The 22,652-nt window shown below is 38.1% G+C and overlaps 1 protein-coding gene across 2 annotated transcripts in view; it reads right to left on the bottom strand.

The window, feature by feature from the left end:
- The window catches only part of STX18 (syntaxin 18), a 68,182-nt gene that overhangs the window by 2,890 nt on the left and 42,640 nt on the right, over positions 1-22,652 (bottom strand). For both annotated transcript variants that reach the window (XM_071556804.1, XM_071556808.1), the window contains exons 3-10: positions 20,051-20,166; positions 19,024-19,101; positions 18,854-18,920; positions 15,237-15,352; positions 10,106-10,194; positions 1,551-1,609; positions 685-754; positions 92-172 (exon numbers count right to left, since the gene is read on the bottom strand). In XM_071556804.1, coding sequence (XP_071412905.1) covers positions 92-172; positions 685-754; positions 1,551-1,609; positions 10,106-10,194; positions 15,237-15,352; positions 18,854-18,920; positions 19,024-19,101; positions 20,051-20,166 — 676 coding nt within the window. The remainder of the gene's footprint in view (positions 1-91; positions 173-684; positions 755-1,550; positions 1,610-10,105; positions 10,195-15,236; positions 15,353-18,853; positions 18,921-19,023; positions 19,102-20,050; positions 20,167-22,652) is intronic.

Here is a 22,652-nt window from a genome sequence, read left to right on the forward strand (position 1 = left end):
TGAGCTCTCATGTGCTGTTTAAAGAAACACTTGGGAAAAACTGAAAGCTAAGAGAAACAACTGAGTTTAAAACACAGCTTTGAGACATTACCTCTCTTATGTCCTCATTGCCTTCTTTGATATTCTCTGTTGCACCCACCACTAATTGATGGATATTGTCAATATCAGTTTCCTGTTTAAAAAAGAAATAAAATTGAGAAGCAGTAATGAATGTTAGGAAAAAAACACTTCCAAGAACTTGGGGAACAAGGAGAACTCAAAAATAAAATAAAATCTGGTATTACCAACATCTTTGTTTCATTGATGCAAAGGTATGACTAATTACAATTAAGTTGCAATTTCTTTATCTGTGGTTTTATGAGCCTGAATGGAGACCACCAAGATGAGTAGAAAGTCTCCATTTACCTAGAAAGGATACTATTAAATAACACATTTAACAGGACACCAGTTCTGAGGCAGAGGGATCATTCTAATGTGTATGTTGCATTTTTCATTCCCTGTACATGCTAATAAATAACAACAGTAATAGGTTGATTTTGAATTTGAAAAACACAAATCTTTTCCCTCAATTTGCATCAAAGATTCATTAATCTTATGCTTACACATTGCATGCAACCAGCACCAAAATACCCCCAAGAAAATCTTCAATCTGCATTTGCTGCTGCATAATTAAAATATACTGACCTGCTGCAAGACTTTCTCAGTGAATATCTCTTGTAATCTGGAGATTTCCACCACTTTTCCTTCAATTTGTCTTGGAAAAGAACAGAAACACTCTATCAGAAACTAGGTGCAAACATGTCTTGCTGCTGCACATTCAGACTCTCCAGCCTGGAAAGCAGCTGTCCAGGAGGCCACTGTTTTGTCAGCCATCAGTGGTGTAGCAGTAGCCTGTGATCAGGGCTTGGACAGTTCCTGGTTGGAAGACAACCAGCCCATAGAGAAGCCTTGGGAAAGGCACCACCCAGCAGTGCTCAGCGAGCTGCCTTCGCTGCCAGGGTTTCCCCTATCTCCTTTCAGCTCCTGTAACAACACCCATGATGGGCCCTAAGCAGTTGATTTTGGCATATCCCTTCTATATGCTACTGTAAAATTCACCGTGCCTAGGAGTAATAATCCAAAAGTCAATTTCTAGCTTGAGTAGCTGTTCAGGTGTTCTGCACAAGGGAGAGTGAACAGCACTGCCACTACACACACACAGGTCTCACCACAAGGTCAGTGATGGCACCTGCCCCACTGCTGTCTGTGTATGCAGCGGACAACAGGATATGAATGGGAAACTTGGCATTTTAAAATTTAGGTAAGGGAGAATGTAAACCTTCCAAATTTAACCAGTACTGTTCCGGATAGTTTGTGTGACTCTCAGAACCATTCTTTAACACTGTGGGACACAGTTGCTTTCCTGGGCACTCCTGTTTCACCCCCCCCTGCTCCCACACCACTCCAGTTTGTGCAGGCAGGTGTCCTGCAGCCAGTACACTGCGTGCAGGTGTTGTCCAGGCTGCGGGACCAGCACGTGCCCCAGTCTGCTGAGTAACAGAAAATTGTACCTGACTTCATCAAAGAGATTGTTCATTTCACCAACAAGTCTCTGGTTCTCCTGTTCAAACTGGAAAAAGGGAGGAAATGACACACATGAGTGCACATGCTTAGACTCTGGGACCTCTCAAGGTCCACTGCGATCAACCAACTCCCACCCTTCTTTGCCATCCATTACAGTATGTCTCAACCAAAACAATCTTAAAGTTTCTCAAGTTACTTTGCAGTAAGGAAGAAGACAGTGGATGAATCTGTCCTTTATATATTTTAGAAATTTGAGTGGAGAAAACTTTCATGCTTGTGAAAGCATGCGAGTCTCTTCATGTCATTTTTGCACTGTCCTTCACATTCATGTATTGCCTGTGGAATGAAGCGTAGGAGCCTTCAGATTTTGTTGCAATATGAAAAACTTTGACAGCTCGTACTTCATATTTTACAAATGTATTGGCTTTAATTATTCCAGCAGAGCTCTTCCATTTAAAATTCATGAGTAATCAATTAAACATATTGTTAGCACTACCATTGTCAAATACAGGCATAAATAGAAGGCATTATACAGGAAAATAAGCTTTGACTTTTCAAACTGTCTGATAAATTGGGACTCATTATAGAATATGTGACCATGCAGCAGGTATAATGACATGATTTGCAAAAACAAAATCTATGCAGCCAAAATACTGGAGAGAAGTGTGTCCCATGTCACAGTGGAGCTTGTTAGAAACCATGTGATGAAGGCTGTTACAACATAAGGACACACAGAGCTGGGATTTTCATTTCAAAGTGCCTGTATATGGAGTTTGGTTTGGGGGTCTGAAAAATGAGGGAGGCCTGCAGCACATGCTCCCTGCTCCCAGCTGCTCTCAGGAGCTCTGCAGCTTGTCACAGCCAAAAGAGTCCTGCCATCAGAGACAGCAGAGCACTTCCTATGAGAAAGGCCACAGGCCCAATTTTGGAGGGGGCTGGGGAAGATTATTCAAGGTATTCTAGCAATTCTTTAGGTGGACCTTTGTAGTATGGATGCGACTGACCATGACTTTGCCCTTTTCTCACAAAGCTGGGAAAGACTTGGTCTATGCAGCTATACAGAAGGAGCACACAGGATACACATTTCTACTCAAAACATTACCTGGTACGTGCCTCTGGCAAACCAAAGTGATACATGCTGCAGTGTTGAGTGCCAGAAAATGCAAAGACTTGGACACAGGAGCTGTGCAGGACAGCGAGCCCTGTTCCAGTTCAGTTAATCTCCCCAATTTGAACTAGCCTACATAACACACTGGAACTTTGGCATAATCCAATCATGTTGCAGTTTCATTAGCAGTAAAAGTGCAGCAGTCCTCTCAGCCACCTGGCAAGGACTCATTATCCTTCTGAAGGCAGAGCAGAGTGTTGTCAAAGATGGAAATGCCAACAGAGCAGCACTGCTTACAGCTCTGACCTGGTTTTCAGTCAGTGCAACAAGAACTGCTCACTGTCTGAGCACATACCCAACGATTAAGGTGGCAAGAAAAGAAGGCATTGCCCCCAAAAAGTAAGGATTTGAAAAATACTGTCCTGGGCAAACACCAAAAGAAGGCATGAGGGGGAAAAGGCCTAAATCCCAAAGCATTATGGTTATAGCAAGGGTTGTGTTAGAACAGTGAAAGGGAAATGGACACTTCACTGTCATAGCAGTGCTACTGAAATAGCTGAAAATGAAGCACTTGGTACTTCAAAGTAGTTTAAACAACAACACAGTCATGAAGATGAAGAATGAAAATTAAGTGGCTATGACAGACATTTCACCTGACCCATCACTCCTCTCACAGAGCCATTCTGTAGGAGTACATACATATATATACATGGCCACATTTGCTGAGATCTTTGGCTCCCCACTGTGACACCCCCACTGTGCCCCAGTGGTGCCACCAACATCTCCATCCCAGGTGTTTGTAAGATGTTCCTTATACAGATTTTGCAACACCTTGTGTGTGTTGCTTCAGATGCTGATGTGGGCATCCCCTGAAATGATCCAGAATGTTCCAGCTGAAACTTCTACCATACCAAATACAAAGAAGAATAAAGCATGTATATTACTGAGGGTGCAAATGATCTAGTGAAAATGGTTTCTGAAAATGATCTAGTGCAGCCATTGAGGAATTTGTCCTGCTCTTCTCTCTCCCTACATACATAGTCCTAAGCAAGTGTTGCTGCTCATGTGATTTCACAGTATTTTAGCTTGCTAACCACTTCTTTCCTCCTGAGTTTTCTCGTAAGTTAGTGAACTGAATCTCACCACAGGACCAGATGAGAAAGGTCTGGCACCTTTCACAGCCTTCACCTTTATTTCCTCCCTCATCCCCCACACCATTGCCTCTTGTCCCCCACACTTTCTGCTGTAACCTTTTTCATCTTGCTTCAGGCCCATCAGAGCCTCAGAGAAACAGTACCTGACTCTCTGGAAGCAGCATATTAAATGTCAAGCTGCATGATTTAAGGTGAAGTTGTTACTGTTAAAAATCAGAAATTTGAAGATTTAACCTCACAGAAGCGAGGGTAAAATGACTAATATGTGTTTGAAGAAGGGTAACAGTGAATCTCACAGAAGTAGGTTTAGTCTTCTGACATGGGCAATTTATGTCATGAAGAATAAAGAAAAATTACTTTTTATTTCTTTTAACATACAGATTTCTTTTTGTACTAGAGGTTCACTGTCTATCTGATTGGCAAGAACAGCTTTCTCTCTTCAGTTAAAGGATTCCAGAGAGTCTAACAGGAGGGTTATTGGGCACTGTCACGTTCTCTGTGGAGTAGAGGCCTCAGGGAAAGCACACAGCCCCATGAGCTGAGGGAGAATGGAACAACATACTGCACAGTTCCCTAGAGTTCCACTGATTTCCACTCTAAAGATCCAATGGTTTTATTAAATAAGAAAATACCACTGTTGCAAGTCACTGCTGTCTGCAGTGTCTCCTCCTACAGAGCAGAACATTTGTTAAAATATAACTGCCTAAAATACAGTGATATTTACTTCACAGCGGCAGATGGCTAAAGGTGTTTCATCACTGCACTCCTTTATGTTCACACCACTGTATGTCTGGTTTTGGCAGAGTTACCTCACAACAAAACCAGGAAACAGAGCAATGAAATAGAATAGTGGGATCTAGCACTGTGAAGACTGTGCTTGTTCCTTGAGTGACTAAGTGGGGCCACCACGCTGTAATTGTTTTTCTGACTTCTGTATTTCTGTACAAGTATTCAACATCAGAAATTCCCTATTTCGCTGCCTTAGTAAAACGGAGATGACGACTAATTTAGAAGACAAATTTTTAATAAAGAAATAAATCCCTTACAAATAGCACAAATCCACTTGAGAAAGTATTCTTTTTAAAAGTGCCTTTGATACTTAAAACCCTCCACTGGCACAGATTGCCTTTTAAACTGCTAAATGATCTTTGCAACTTGAAATCATGGCTGATGGAGTGCTTGACACAGCAGTTAAGATATGCTAAAACAGTCAATTGAACAAAGGGTTAGAGCACTGAACACATCATATACCAGTGTGTCACAAAGGGATTTACATGATGGGAACTTAAAACCAAGCTCTAGCAATCAGTATAGCTCAACGATTAATGGCTTATTGAAGTAGCTTCTTTTATGACAGTGAAATATTCTGTTACCAAGTATAGCAGAAAGCGACAAACTGCTTAATATATGGCTAAAAATCTAATGCATAAAAGAAATAGTCACCACTCCTTTTTGTTATCCTGTGAAAGAAGTCATTAGATATGCTGTTCCTGAATTTAACACAAAACCAACCAACCAAAAAAAGGTCAAAGAAAAGAAGGTATTTTCACAACTCTAAATAGCAGAGCCAGATTTTTCCCCACTCGATGCAACCACAAGACATCTGCTCACAATATCTATAAAAACCATTAATACACCTATACTCAGTCATAAACTGAAATTTATTGTGCAAATCAAGCATTAGCCTGCAAACATTTTGAACAATGTCAGACTCTCTCCTGAAAGTAAAATACTGATAAAAATTGCTGCTGTAGCAATAAGATAGGGCTTTAATTCATTATTTTATCTACAAAAAAGATCACAGAACCATAATTGAGATTTCTTAAGTATGATTTAACCAAACAATTTAAAACCAACACAGCAGTTCATACACTGTAACCTACCGTCCTTATAGAACTCTGTAGGACAGAAAAAACCCTTTGAGATGAAGTCCAACTATTAACCCAGCACTGCCAAGGCCACTACTAAACCATATCCCTAAGTGCCATAAAACCCTTTGAGATGAAGTCCAACTATTAACCCAGCACTGCCAAGGCCACTACTAAACCATATCCCTAAGTGCCATGTCTACATGTCTTTTAAATCCTTCCACGGGTGATCCCCGCCACTTCCCTGGGCAGCCTGTGCCAGTGCTTGACAACCCTTTCAGTGAAGAAATTTTTCCTAAGATCCAATGTAAACTTCCCCTGGGGCAACTTGAATCCATTTCCTCTTGCCATGTCACTTGTTACCTGGGAGAAACCCCCACCTGGCTACTACGTCCTTTAAGGCAATTGTAAAGGGCAGTAACATCTCCCTTGAGCCTCCTTTTCTCCAGTCTAAACAACGTCAGCTCCCTCAGTCGCTCCTTACAGGACCTGTGCTCCAGACCCTTCACCAGCTCCACTGCCCTCCCCTGCACATGTGCCAGCACCTCAGTGTCCTTCCTGCAGTCAAGGGCCTAAAACTGAACACAGGATTCAAAGTCCTTTTCCAGTGGGCAGCTTTCCAGTCACTCTTACCCCAGCCTGTAGTACTGTGTGGGCTCGTGACCTATGGGCAGGACTGGCACCTGACCTTGATGAACCTCATACAATTGGCCTTGGCCCATTGATCCAGCCTGTCGTGATCCCCCTGCAGACCCTTCCTGCTTTCCAGTATATCAACACTCCTGCCCAACTGGGTGTCACCTGAGGACAGAAGGTGCCCTCAATCCCTGCGTCCAGATAATTGATAAAGATATTAAATAGGAATGGCCCCAATACCGAGCTCTGGGGGACACCACTGGTGACTGGCTACCACCTGGATTTTTAACTCCATTCACCTCCACCCTCTTGCCCTGGATATCCAGTTTTTACACAGCAAACAGTGCACCTGTCCAAGCCATGAGCAGCCAGTTTCTCCAGGAGAATGCTGTGGGAAATGGTGTCAAAGGCTTTACTAAGGTCCAGGCAACTACATCCACTAGGCAGGGACAGCCACTAGGCAGGTCACTTGGTCATAGAAGCAGATCAAGTTGGCCAAGCAGGACCTGCCTTTCATGAATCCATGCTGTCTGGGCCTGATCCCCTGGTTGTCCTGAAAGTGCTGCCTGATGTCACTCAAGATGATCTGCTCCATGACCTGCCCCAGCACCAAGGTCAGGCTGACAGGGCTGCAGTTTCCCAGACCCTCCTTCCAGCCCTTCTGGGCTGATGGGTGTCACATTTGCTGACCTCCAGCCAACTGGGACCTCTCCAGTTATCCAGGACTGCTGGTAAATGATGTCAAGTGCCTCAAGTGAGCACTTGAGCCATTTTCTCCAGTACCCTTGGGTGGATCCTATCCAACACCATGAACTTCTGTGTGTCTAAGTGGCAAAGCAGGTCTGTTATCATTTCCCCTCGGATTAAGGGGACTTCACTCTGTTTCCCGTCTCTGTCTTTCACCTCAGGGGGCTGGATACCTGAGAACAACTGGTCTCACTAGTTAAGACTGAGGCAAAAAGATATTAGGTACCTTAGCCTTGTCCTCAGCCTTTGTTACTGTTTCCCTCCACATCCACTAAAAGGATGGAGATTGTTCTTAGCCCGTTTTTTGTTGCCAATGTATTTCTAAAAACATTTTTATTGTCCTCTACTGCAGTAGCCGGATTAAGTTCTAGTTGGGCTTTGGCCCTTCTAATTTTCTCCCTGCATAACCTTAACCTCTCACTGCAGAACGTAAAAAACCTGAGTAGTGAAAAAAGGAATGCACATTCAAATGCTCAAATACATCCTACTTACACCTACATTTACACCTTGGACATAGATTTACCTGAAAATTAGAATAATGGATCTAGTGAATTTAAAGATTTTTAGGAGTGAAATTACACAGAGCCCAACTTCTGCTAATAAAGGTCAACTCTTAGCTGTAAGTGTCCTCAAAAAGGCACTGCAAGAGCAGCTTTGCTGTGGAATAGTCACCACATACATCCCCAGTGTTTGTAAACCAATTAATTACAGTGTTCATAAAACAAAACAACAACCCTAAGAATAAAAATATCTGCCCACAGAGGTTGGTTTGCTCAGCTCTTGAGCATCTACATATTGTGGCAACATTTACATTTGAAATCTGCTGTGCACATACACATACTGCACAAATATAAAACTCTGTTTACAGTTTGACAACTTCAATAATATGAGATCAAATCCAACAGTAAAAAAAATAACCTGAGAAGAAATTACCCTCGCTGGAGAGGGCCAAGAGAAGGGTGTTGTAGTGGTACCTTCCCTTTGTATGTTTTTTTCAATTCCAGTTTTTTATGCTTTTTTCAATTCCAGTTTTCCAGTACTAAACACCAAGTAAAGAGTGTTCATAGCAAAAATAAATTTTAAATGCAAATTCACACATGGAAATTTAAGAATTAACTGTGGCACAAGAGACAATAACATTTCAGTGTACTAATACATATATAGGATTTCAAAGTATGTTATTTTTGTTTTGTCTGTATTTTGATCTTCTATAAAAAGACTAGTAAATCTGTCTCTCTTTCTCACAGAGTGGACTGACAAACATAAAGCTGAGATCTCAAGTTTCCAGCACAAGTAATTTTTTAGAGGTTTAATCACAGCACTGACATAAAGGCACTGTTATGTACTATAAATTTTCTTGCAAACTATAGGCAGAACTGTGTAAGCTAAGAGTAAGGAAGTATTATAGTCTGTCTATTTTTTTTTTAATTTGGAGCAATAGTGTTAATTTTATGCCCATTTTCACAGGTAGTGCAACTCCTTAAAACACAACAGAATAAATCAATGTACAACTAGTTAAATAAATAAATAAATAAAAAGGCAGAGCACAGGAGAGCTCTGAATGGGTAAAGAATAATAATACAAGAAACCATGTGTGTTGGTTCCCCCCTAGGAAGAGCTATCTGAATGCCTAATAAGCAGTTTGGGATTAGAGATTTAGGAGTCCAGAAATCCTTCAGCTCACTAAACTATGAACATAGATTTCTCTCTTACCTGGGGCCTTACTCTAGAAAGTATAAAGGTGTAATAGGATTTCATTAAAAAAGAAATATATTTCTTCCCAAAGTACCACGACAAGGGATGTAACATGTTTAAAACTGAATTACAGCATGAGGCCTACAAAGCACAACACTCATTTAGCAGTCAGCAGAAGGCCCTGTCAGAGCCATCACCTTCGATGCCTGTTTCCCCCAGTTCCTCTGGAAGCAAAGGGGCCATTGGTATTATGCCTAAAGACAGGAGAATGAAAGACAGGAGAATTCTCTTTAAAAGGAAAAGAGAAAGCAGGAGTAAGCCTTTAGATTTTATACTGGCACTCAAGAACAGTATGAGCATACAGAGCAGTCTCTGAAGAACCTTTTTTCTTTAGCAAACCAAACCATAATTACGTGCAACTTACTCATCTCTGACTGGAAGAGTGATGCGTATCATGTCTGGGAACACTTCTGATCACTGCCAAGGAACCTTCACGAACTCAGACTGCAGATGCCCTTTCCCTTAGTAAAGTTCACTCCTCTGAAATCTGCACAGCTACTGAGTGAAATCAGTTTTTCTTTTATATAAGCCCAAGGCGATGTGTGCTTACGTAGAAAGGTTTTCTAAGAATTTTGAGCTATGCCCAAAATGATAAATTTTACGAATAACAAAAAATCTGACAGGTTGTCAGCAATCATGCCTATGCCAGAAATTTTCTACTGTATCAGTTCAACTGTAAGGCAGAATTGGATCAATCAATATATAAACATGCTGATAACAGGGAAATGTAAAGAAGTAAAAATTCATGAAATTCTGTTCTGACAGACAGGTTGCAGCTATTCCTTCTATGAAACCAAGCTGATTCTGAGAATAAAAAAAATAAAATTAAATATAATTTCATAGTTATACGTAAATAGTACAACTATTAAAGTTGCATTCTAAGAACAGTCTGAGGAAAAAAACGGCCAACATTTTATTCTTTCAGAAGTTTCATGATGGTTCTTCTGATGTTGCCTTGACTTCTATTGTTTCCTGACTAAAAAGAGCAACCAATACTTGTAATTCAAAAAAACCCCAATTTTAATTTCAATTGTTAAAAATTAGTTGTACTAGTTTCATGTCTCCATGTAGGTATTTTGTAGTAATTTTAAATATCAGCTCCTACCAGAGGAACCTGGAAGACACATGCAAAAGGTGTATCTTGTTGATGGCATTATTCTGCATAAAATTAATGTTAAACATTAATTTGGGGGAATCTGTACCTATTTTTTAAACACACATGAATACAGCAGAAAATTTGTCTTATGGTCCATTTTATCATAAGATAAACTTACCATTTGTATTTCTTCAGGTGACAGCTCATCTTCACCTTTGCCCTCCCCCCATAATCCAAGGTTACTTTGGGCATCAGGAAGATTCCTGTCTGTAAAAGAACCACCAAACACTTGAGACAATACAGGGTACTGAATGGTAAAGCAAAAATAATTTTTCAGCCATGTTAGACTGCTGATGAAATTGTTCTATCTGCTCTGTCATTAACTGAGATTCACCCTACATTTACAGCTCAAAATTACACTGATAACCTTTAACATTTTAACTGGGCCAAAAGTCTACACGAATGTTTAATTTTGTGAACTACAAGGAGTCCCACTAACATTCTGAGAGTGAAGGATGTAAAACAACTCACAATACATTAAGTGTTTGTAGAGCACAAAATACTGTAGCAGTTGCCTTTTAACAGACAAAACCACATAATTTTCAAAATAACAGTCTATATGTGTCCTAGTTGAGCAGGAGGGACCAGCTGACACTGTGTAAGGGTGATCAAAGCTGTGTATTCTACCCCCTCTATTCATTCCCCAAGGACAATGGGCCATTAGCAGCAGCTTCCCAGGGAGTCATTATCACCTTCACACTCAGCCTGAGGGGGCGGAGCTGATAATGGGCCATCAATAGTTCAATACCCCCTGGCTCCCAGAGTTAATCACCCATTGTGTGAGTCCCCGCCCAGGGGGAGGGACTGGGTGCTCCCTGAGGGTACATAAGTGGTGGGTAAGAAGACTTTGGTAACTTCTCGTCAGATCCAGAGGAGCAGCAGGACCTCGACAGGAGGAGATCCCCGCTCTCGCCCAGACCACAGCCCTCGCCTGCACCAACAGGTTTTTCATTTCCTTTTGCTCTGAACTTGGGGGAGCCACAAGGGAGCTACCCTTGGGGTCTCAGCACAAGGGCAAACAAACCCCCTTGGGTTTGTGCCCCAGGACACTGGGTTATACTGCTGGGTTTTTGTGAGTTGAAAGCAATTTCCCTTTTGTGTCAGTGTTTTTATTGTAATATTATTATTAAATTTTAGGTCTGACTTATAATCTCTCTCTCGTGGTGAGTTCATTTCCCCTGCTGGTTCGCCTTTAAACCAGCACAATATGCAAACTATTATCTTCCAATAAGACTTAACAGAACCACCAGCTACTCATTCCAGAAACTAAAAACAGAATTTCAAAGATGTTTTTTGCAAAGTTCACAGGACAAACTCGATTTCCTCATTCTGTTCCAACTTCCTGTTACAGCTCAAATCCCACACCACACTGTGCAAGGGGTCTTCCTGCATATAACAGGAATCAGCTCCAAACCCACAAATTAACCACAACACATCAAAGCTGCTTCATCCATTTCAGTCGTACTTCCCCTTTGATTAAAGCTAATTATCTGCATAAATCTTTGCAGGAGTCAGGCACAAATCTTAAATGGCTATTTCTGGGATATTCCTTTCTGGAAGATTTAATTTTAGGCTTAATTATATACTTCTGATTATAGAACGAACAAGTTAGAATGGGGTAGAAAAGAAACTAGAGGAATCTACTGTTTCTGAAGCTTTTCCAGCATCAGTGCTTAAAAACCTCATGATAAGACTACCCTTGAGAGGGCCCTTCTTCTCTCCACTGGCTATGATAGTTTTACAAAATTCAAACAAGATTTGCACCACCCCACAACGGATCAACACTGAACCTGCTTTGACTTATTAGATGCAGGTTGCAAATTAAAATACAGAAAAATTTAGTTTTTCCTTTTTCATACATTCAGGGTTCCTATTTATCCCAGTCAATTTTTTCATGCGTTTATGAGTATTTTAATTTATGCTGTTATAGCTTTCTAAACCTATTTTTTTTCACTTGCCTAAGCAGCCCTGATGCATCATCATTCAGATACTATCTTGTCTTGGGAAACCTTTGAAAGGAGTAGCCCTTTTTATAAACAGATATATGAAAAGGGTTATAAGGAGCAGTTTTACCTTTCATCCTTCACAACAGTACTTGTGAAAACTCTTGAAAAATAAATATTGTAAGAGAATTGTTGTGCGTGTCTCCTTTATAAATGTTTTTCCCTGGCTTCTCAATAACCAAATCAAGATGCACAAACAATGGTAATGTTACAAATGTGCGATGTGGATAAGGAATATAATGAAACCCCAAAACAGCTTAGTTCTTTCTTTTGAGTTATAAGAAATAAACCCAAGAAAATCTTTAAAATATTGTTTAGAAAATGCTCAACTATTTTTTTCCATGGATTATCATTTGTATTTCAAGTCTATTTCACAGAAACACAAAACTTATTTGTTTAGGTAATCAGTGTATTTACATTTTATAAAAATATAATAAATTATTTACCACATTCAAACAAAATAAGATAATTAGTTTATGGGGAGAAAAAAAATTCTATTTTATCCCAGAGAAACCAATTACTTTCAGGCACTGTCAGCACTGTTACAAAAACAGCACCTCTATCCAATGCGATTGCTAATAAGCAAACATACTTATGGTAAGAGGTAAGCAAGAAACACCCATCTCCCCTGAGGTTCCTCCTGTCACTGTGCTACATTTTGGACTCTCTGCAGCTTTCAAGTGGCTGACAATAAAGCTTTCCTGCAACTCAGCCAGTGAAAGCCAAACTACATTTCTGTTTCAGAAAGAGAAGTTAACTCATGATGGAGATACAAAATATCATCCAATCCTCTGGACCCTTTTCCACGCTGAAAGGAGACAGCTGCTAAGCTTGCAGACCACTTCAAAAGCTACTCATTATTTACATTTATTTCCATAAACTGTCAAATTTGTAATATGCAAATAAATACTGCCAGAATATAAAAGCAACCTCCAGAGAGACTATTTTCCAACCCTGAGGCATGTCCACTATAATGCTAATGTAAACAGGTGTTATGCCTCAAAACAAACGTAATCACATTTTGTTTGGTTTCTGCCAAAAAACCGGACAAAATCCAAGTTGTGCTTCAGCACATCAAATAGCACATTTAGCTGTTCATCATAATGTTCAAATTAAGGACAGGACCACAAGCTGCTGTCAGAAATATCTTTAACGGATAGATTTAACACAAGGGACCCAGGCATGCTGATGATGACTAATTCATAAAAGCAAGTTATCACCATTTTCTAAACGACCAACATCCTGAGAATGAAATTATTTTAAATGTGATCATTTCACCAATTTCTTAAAAATTTTTTTGAAAAGTTACTTGGAAAAAAAATAAAAATCAAAGGCTGTAAAATTTAAACTGAGCTTCTAGTTTTCTAGTCATCTCGTTCATGTTATTTTCATGCTTCAACAACCACCTACCAGCAAAGTCACAAGGCTGATTTCTATAAGCAGCAGCAACCTGCATGTACCCTTATGTGAGGAATCACAGGCTGTGTGCATTTACAAACTGTTTCAGACAGATTTGTTTTGATATACAAGTTCCGTATTTTGTCAAAGTTTAGTCAGCAATTCCTTGTAACTATTGCATCAGCATCACCTGTGGGGCAGGACCCCTACTTTCTCACAAAAATTAAAGTATAAACTCATAAAATTGAAAACCGGAGTAATCAAAATTAACATGCAATAAATAATGTTATATTTCTATTTGTCGTGGTGGTTTACTGTGTCCAAGGCAACAAAAGAACAGTATTTTCCATGGTGTAGTGCAGGTTTTTGGTGCTAAAAATTGTAATGACACTGTGGTGGGAGTGCACACCTCCAAAGATTGAAAGGACATTCAGTAACAAGGAAAGAGCACAAGGCAATGAAGTAGCACACTACTGTGCTGCTGCTTCTCCGGTGGCATGAGCTCACAGCTGCAGAACACTGATAGTGTGTTAAGGTGGAACTCATCTATATGCCTGTGTGCTGCATCACTTATGACAGACTGTAAAAAAGTAGTAACCACTAGAAATGGCACATAATCAAAACCTGTACTTCTTACAATAAATTCAGCATCAGGGTAAAAAAAAAAAAGGCATACTGATAGGGCTGCAGAAGTACAAACTGGTTAGGAAGATAAGCAATGACATATCAGAAAATAAAACCATTCATACACTGTGTGATAATTCAGTATTACAGTCTTCATCCTGAAGTGGAGTACCCACTTCACATGAATTCACTCTCTGTATGGTCCTGGAGTCACCACGCAGAGGAACTTCACTCTTTTAATAAAAATCACTAAAGAAAGAACAACTGTTTATCAAAACATGGCCAACCACTGCATTTGTTCCATCTTCATGAACTATTATCCCAATGTAATGTAATTAAAAGAAAAAAATTCCTGCTTTTAAACACAGGGGACCTTGGTCTTCTGTAGACAGATCAAGCAGGAGAACTCAAGCCAGGGACAGCAACCTGAGTATCACAGAAACAGGATTTCTCTTTAGGCGTGAAATCTGAAATTATCTGCATAGTGGTGGGACTCCAAAAGCCATTCTAGTCCAAAGCTCTGTCAGCATACACCTCCCAGGACAGACTGAAATGGCTAAGAGAAGGACTTACATCCCTCAGCCTCAGAGGCAGGCCACCAAGGAATCAGAAACAATGTTCACAAATCCTGTGAAGAACTGCATCATCTGAAATGACCCAAGGTTCAGAGATACTGCTCTGGACTTCTGGTTATCTCCTGCCCACTGAAAAACAAGATGCAATCCTCCAGGTAGGGAAGCTCAACACTGTGGAGGAGAAATTCCCAAAACTACTGGATCTGGCCAGCCAGTAACCTCCCCTCTGTGAGCATATTCTGTCTACAAGTTCCTACTGTAAAAGTGTCTAACTCAAGGTCTCTGTGCTAAGAAACTAGAGAATGTGTCCAGAAAGTCATTGACTCACTTTCTAATAACTTGCCATCAGTGAAAGGGATATGAAAAAAATCAGACAAATTTCAGAAGATATGATAGTGATAAAAATAAATGAAAAGGAAAAAGTTCACACAGGGTTTATTAAGTGGACGAGGAATTCAGCAAAACATAAGACTTGTTTAGCTGTCATGTCAAAAAGTTTAAGATTTTGCTCCCTCAGTCTCACAACTTGCTTCACAAAAGCCTGATAAGCTCAAGGAAGACACAATTGTCCCTTCTAAGGCAAAGGATGTGCTGTTGACCAGATAGACCTTGCCTCAAAAAGGAAAATATAACTATATTTTATTCTTACCTTTACTTTCCTCAGCAGAAAGTTTTTCTTCAGACTCATCTAAAGAATTCAGTGAAGATTTTTCAGGGGAAAGAGGTGATTTGGACACACTGCTTTGCTCGGGTTCAAGTCTGGACCTAGAAGCACAAGAGCCTGTAATTCAATTGATACTACACAGATAAATTTCTCTAAAATGAGACCAACTACAGATTACTAAATTCAATACTTTAACCCTTGCAGACTTCACATTAAAGATATTGCAGTCAAGATACAAAATGTGCTTTGCAACTTACACTGAAACATTATTACAAAGGCAAAGAAAGGACAAACAGCATTCCTGGACAAAACACACCACATGCTCAGAGCTGAGCAGAGTATCAAAGGGTGGAGCATAAAAATACAGACATTTTGTTAAACCTCCTTTCAAAAATCCAGCATACTATAATATTCATTGAAAAAAACCACCAAAATTTTGGTCATACTGAAAAATTCTTTTTAGTAGCAACAGCCAACACTACTTCTTTATTTTTTCAAGTAATAATGGTAATTTAATTTATATTTTCTATTATGATAGAGGAAGAGTAAGAAAATAAATCAAAATTATCTTTTTTTATACTACTTCTTAGTCCCTATTATGTAATTTTAATACAAAGGCAATGGAAAATATGAGAAGCTTATTCCATGATAATATATTATGTACTTGTCAAGTATGTTTCAGTATGGCACCAAAAAAAGTTAAAATAAATGACAACATATTTTTCCAGAACATTTACGTGGTTTATTCTTGTCTACAATGAATTCTGTAACTGCTACATAGCAGTTAAATGCTTAGCAATTTTGCTGTTGGAGAAGGTGAAGAACCAAACAAAACCAAAGAGCAATGGGCTGAATCACCTGCTGTGCCACCCTGATCACTTCCTCGCCTCTCAAATATAATCAACAGTTAATCTCATTAGATCTGCAATTCTCCCCTGTGCCTAACAGAAGGTGATGCATTTTGTGTTTCTTTCCCTCTTTGCATTGTGTCTAAATTCTAACCCATAATTAGAAAATTCTGAGAACAACAGAATAGAATGCATTAGTCATCACCAAGTGACTGTTATTTAAAAAGGAAGAAACAGTAGCAGGGAACCTTTCTTAGCTTTAAAACCTCTGCAAGTACTGGGTTCTTGGTAATTTTACATAAAAACCCTTATTCTCTCATATCCTCCCTCTCAAGTCCCAGATTTGCCTAATAATAAAGAAAGAAATACTTATCTAGATGTCTATGCAGTTCAAGTAATAGTTCTGAGACTAATAAATTAAACTCCAATTCTCCAGCTAACAAAAATATCAACTTGATTTTAATAACTGCATACATAATTCACAAAATAGTCTAATGGGAAAAGAAGTTTAAAATTGAAATGAAATATAATCTTAAATATCAATAAACATAAAAATTGAAAATCACAACCCAGTAGCTTTACAGAAAAAAATGCTTGTGTTTCTACTTTTCAGCTTTTCTTTATGAAGAACTAGTCCTAACTGGCAGAACTTTTTAATAAAAAAATATGAGTTAATACATAAAAGCAACTTCTGTAAAAAAAATTTTAATTCTCAGGCAATTTGTTGAAGAGCTTAGGATGGTTATCAGTATGAAAGGAAACATGATGAAATACATTTCTACTGCAAACCTTATAATATTGTCTGATATCCACATACCTTAAATTGACTAAACTGCAGGATAGAAGAGCTGTACTAGAATTAATTTATTTCTAAAGAAATGTATTTCTTTATTGTCTGTTGTCCTTACTTTGCACACTATGCTAATGTAAGAAACTTCCAATTTAAAATGAACAAAGTGTCTGGGATTCATTGTTTAAAGAATGCCAAGTTCCTTTACGTGAAGGTAAACATTCTTAGCATATAAAGTGTCTGTTGAAATCCTTGGGGAAATTACAAATTAACTATAATATTTTTCTTCAAGTCATAATAAAGACTGGGTTATGCCCTGTGATTTATTAAAATTATTTTTAATTTAAATGACAATTTGGCCATTATATCACATCTGCAACGCACAGAGACTCCACCTGGTCAACATCTGTTCTCTAATTCTTACATCCATAAAGAAAAGCAAAGAGGTACCCTCCAAAACTGCATAAAAGGAATGAATCTTCTGAGTTATTTCTTAATGCCTTATTGCTCTTTAGTTAAATGGTATTCTAACTTCTGAAATAATGCATCAAATTGAGTTGCTTTCTCTGTTTAATCATCTGAGAAATCCTGAACCTGGGACTTCACACGGAAACAATAACCTAAGAGTACAACAAACGGAAGAGCTGGTACACTGGTTAGCCAGTGCTGACTGCAAGAACCATGCTATCTTTCTTTGAAGTTCTTTCATGTGAAGAATACTGATAAGGTAATGTATTTTTACATATGAAAAATGTCATACAGTTTGTTTCTGTATGTTTTTTTCTGAAAAGTTATGGGAGTTGCAGAAACACTGATGCCTTACTTTTCTCTCATTATTTCTTTCAAAATTTCAGAACTGATATGGTGTATTTTATCTTGGGTTTGCCTTGTACTACTACTTATATCTCAGGAGGATATATTTGAGTGAATCTAATCATGCTTAGTCATGCTGAATCATTCTGAATAAAATATACTTATGGACTTTTGAAACATCTCTCTGGTTTCAATGTAACTATAACTGATCAAGTCAAGCACCAAACTAGAATCAAGGCTTGGAAAAACACTCAAGAACTTATTTATTGATGTGCATGTTCTAGAATGTGTTATTTTTCAATTACAGATAATGGACCTTGAGGTTAGTATTCAAATAATGCAGACTGAGAAGACAGGAAAAGCCTTTTAGGTATTAAATAAATTGCAAACCTGCTCATGCTCCCTATCATTCTCACAATTGGGAATGTGCACAAAAAGAAACTGAAGAAGTATGGGGTTTGAAATCTGACTGAAAAAAAAATCCCATCAGATCAAAAAAATGCCATCATCTCTACCTTCTAGACATTTTCAGTTCTACATGAGCAGCTTTAACATATGCCACTGTAGGAACTGGAAACTCTTGTTTCAGTTCAGAAGTTACATTCTAATTTTTTATTTACATTATGTTTCTTCTGGCCATGAACACCCACCATCTCAAGCAGCATTTACTAACAAGAGTCACTTGGTTTAGCAGAAAGAGGGGGGCTTTAAAAAAAAAACGAAAAAAAGAGAGAGAGAAAGAAAGAAAGAAAACATGAGAGAAAACTGACCATCTCTCCTACCTAAAGACAGAATCCGAAATGGCATCTTTGAGCCATATTAGCAATGCAGGATGTTATTCTGAACAAAATTGTTCAGAATATTACTTAACAGGACACATAAAAATATTTTGGTACATTTGTAGAAGTCCAATAGGTTTATTAACCCACATTTCACTGACTTGGTGCTTTAATCCTTTACCTACATGAGAAGTACAACGCTATGGTGGAAGTCTGTAGAAGAGCCCTGGAATGCACCTGCTGACAGCAAAAGATGCTCATCCCACCACAGATTTCCATTAAAATATCTCCTTAGAATCCAGCCACAAATAAGAGTTTTGTTGAGTGCCCTATGAGCAAAAGGCACAGTTAACTATCTTTGACACTACTCACAGTCTCTTCTTATCTATCACTCGCTTAACTCGGATGGCCCTTTGTTCAGAATACAGCTTGCACACTCCTGTTCAAAACAGTAGCAAACAAAATTTCAGGTTAGAAGAGCACGATTCCTTTCTTAGAAAGTGCAATCATCCACTTTTAACCATGCAATAAATACAAAGTACTTTTTAAGTAATCTTCAATGAAGTCCAAGACAGCTGTTCTGTGCTCCTTTACCTGAGCAGACTGGACACCCTTGTGTGCTGAAATACAAAAGAAAGACATAAGACAAACTTTTAACTTTTTACTGCCACAACAATTTGCACTTTCAGTTGATATGCAAGTTATACTCAAAAGCCTATCTTATATATTAGTATTTCTTTTAAACGCAATTAAATTTCTGAACAGGAATAGGTGTCACTTAGCTAAGCACAGCAAAGCAGATTGAGAGATTTAACCTGCTTCAAATACTGAAATTCTTCAAATTCTCCAGTGTATAGACTATGTGGAAATATTTGAGATTTGTTGTGTCAAACAACCTTTTAATTTCCATATATTGATATTTCTTATTTTTATACTATGTAGTTCCCATGCGTGACTACCTTTCAAAGACTCTGAATAATGCTACAACTATGTTTGGATGGCATTTCAAAGTGGATGAAAATCTATGGTGTATCAATAAAACAGAGAGATTCAGCAATTCAGCTTGAAAATGGCCAAGCAGAAATTCTGTCTCTACAACTTCCACAAGGAAGTGTAGCAAAGGTATGATCCCATATTCAAGTTGTCAAAAATTCTGCTAATTTTACCAGACTCTGTTAAAATTATTTAATTATCTCAAACTTGGAAATATTACACCTACAATACCTTACAGGTTGACAAGCTAGAAAGAAACAACCATTGAATTTAGAGACCTTTGATGCAGGCCTCTGTGTCACAGCGATGAATTACTACTCAAGCAGTAAATTTTTAAGACTCTTTCTTACACTTTTTGAACAAATAAATAGAATTCTATGCTCTGGCTTCTCTTTCCAATAACATTAAAGAAAACCAAGTACAGTGCACAGCCAACGTGATTACAGAGATGCAAACAGAAAGGCAATGTGACTTCACCAATCCCCTTCTGAGAGTGTTTCAGATATACCATGCAATATTTAGCATTACATCAGCTTTTATCAATAAGAAAAAACATGCAAGAGCTGCTCAGTTTACCTTCAGTTCTCAGCTGGTGAATGGCATCTGCACACGTTCTCATGAACACCTGAGCATCTTGGTCTATCTGGTCACGCTCCGTGTCCGTCATCCTCATGTACTCAGACATAACATGGCTGAGAAACAAGACAAACCTGTCACTTAAGAAGTTAGCAAGATAAAACCCACAAGTACATATCTTAGATCTTCCTCCACTCATCATCGTCACGAAAACTTTTTCTGTGAAAATCAATGTTGCAGAAAAGTATTAAAAAGTACAGTAACTATCACTGACCAAAATACTATTCTGTAAAGTTTTTTAAAATGTTTTAAACTCTTTTACTAGTGCAAAAAAGTAATATATCTTATCATCTTGTACATAAACAAATACAGATCAGACTAGGAGAAACTATAACTAGAAAATATAACATCCTCACCATTTATTCCAATGATTTCAATTCTAAAAACATGAAAATAATTCAGATAAAGCACAGCTAAAACATTGAAAGAAGTTCAATAAACTAGAAACTTATTTTACTAAATATACTTTCATTATCCTAAATACCGAGCTTAATTTTTAAAGTAGCTCTACTATGAAATCTGTGAATTCAAACTAGAGTAAGAATACTGGAAAATAATGTACATTTTAAATACCAAGTTGATAGTAATGTTATTAAAACCTGTCCCATTATTAATTTATATTTTAGATTATACATTATGCATTTAGTATTTTCCAGTGGTATGAATATATCTTTTGCTTAATAAATTAATAAAAATAGAGGCCTATCCTTAAAATATTAACATACTGTAGACAAGCACCATAAAAGCATACTGTATAAAGGTATTTAACAGCGTTTCCACAGCCATAGGTGAAAGTGAGATAAAACTCTGCTACAGCAGCTTATCCTGTGTTCACTGTATCATCAGGGAACTCAAGGTGATCACAGCCAATTATATCTGCTTTTTTTAAAAAAGACAGAAAACCTTAATTTTTATCTGCATTTGAATTTAGTATTTTTATATGTAAAAATTTCCCCATGTATAATGCAATTATATTAATGCAGTAATACAAGTAAAAAGAAAAGATCTTCAATTTCTAAAACTAGCCTGATACCCTTAGAGATCTCTAACACACTTCACTGCAATAATGCAAAAGTCCCCCCATGCCTGCTGCAATCCCTGCCATGGGAATGCCCACAACCAGTTCACACAACCCTATCAACAACTCTCATACAAAAACACATCAGCTCCTTCCTGCATAATCAATGTACTGTAACCATGGGTCTTCCAGATCTCTTCCACAAAGTTTTAAGTGTACTCTAGTTTGCAACTAGCCTGATAGTTCCTTGAGTATTATACCAAAATCTCTTTATTTACCTCCCATATGACTGGTTGCACATCAAAAATCAGCACATGCTTTATCTGGCTTCAAAATTCATTTCTGCTTACTGGCCAGCTAATACACAAGCACAGATTAGCAAGCAAACTGTAAGACAAATAATTAGAAGTAGTATTCTGTATTTTACATGTTTGTTTCCAACACTGCCATGTATTTGACATCTAAATACCAGGGCTTTTTACCGTTTCTGGTTAAAACTATTCTAAGTGTCATAAAATTATTTTTTATTACTTACAGAAAAACAGCCATATATAGTGTTTCCATTTATCTTTTACCAGCTGAATTGCTCTCCTTCGGTCAGGACTGATTTGTGGCAAAATCCTTACCACACCTGTAATCAGTGATCTTCTAAGATATAACTTTAATTTGCACTTCCTGAGAAAGCAACTTTTGAATGATGAAAGATTTGAAATTGCCTGATTTCAGAAATATCTGATAGAGTGGCTTTCCCCAACCTTGCTAAGATGACATATTGGCAGTTAAAAAACACAACATAACTCGCATGTATTGTTAAATATATTAGGACAGACCTCTTCCATAGCTTGTATATAGATGAGTCTTTTTGTTACTAGTCTGTGACATAAGCATGTGTAAAGCCAGTAAATGCATTCCTACATCCACCTCCACACAGGCCCAGAAGAAGGGAACCATTAAGATCATCTGGTAAGGCATAATGCATAACATCCTTCAGTGAGCTCTGCCTAGAGAGCTCCTCGAGCATGTCAGGGCACACAGATTCAGGTGGAAAATGAGCATGGAGTAAGAGCTTCATGACAGCCCTGTGATGAGGCAAAAAAAGTACACTCCTTTATTTCAGATTACAATAATAAATTCTGGCTAGTCTGCTATTGAACAGGGTATATAAAATTCTTGTCTTTATATGTCTATGTTCTTGTAACCTGCCCACCTTTGTGGTATTTGCAGAGTTACATGCTTTCCATACAGTTTTTAACATTACAGGGTAAAATAAAGATTACAAAATGCAAACCAGAATTCTCTCCTAAATCAGACTTAGAAATAAATATGAAAAAAACTACCTCAGGCACACTTCATTTCTTACTAACAGTAAAAACTACCAATAGTGTAACTAGTGGTAATGTACTGATAGGCTGAGGATAACTGCAACAGCTTCAACATTGGGAAACAAGTTAAGTTACTTCTCCTAGTTGCTAATACAAAAATAGGGTAGACCAAATTCTTGAATAGGAGTTTCACAGATTCAAA

Source organism: Pithys albifrons, chromosome 5 (assembly GCF_047495875.1).
Source record: "Pithys albifrons albifrons isolate INPA30051 chromosome 5, PitAlb_v1, whole genome shotgun sequence".
Lineage (NCBI taxonomy): Eukaryota > Metazoa > Chordata > Aves > Passeriformes > Thamnophilidae > Pithys > Pithys albifrons.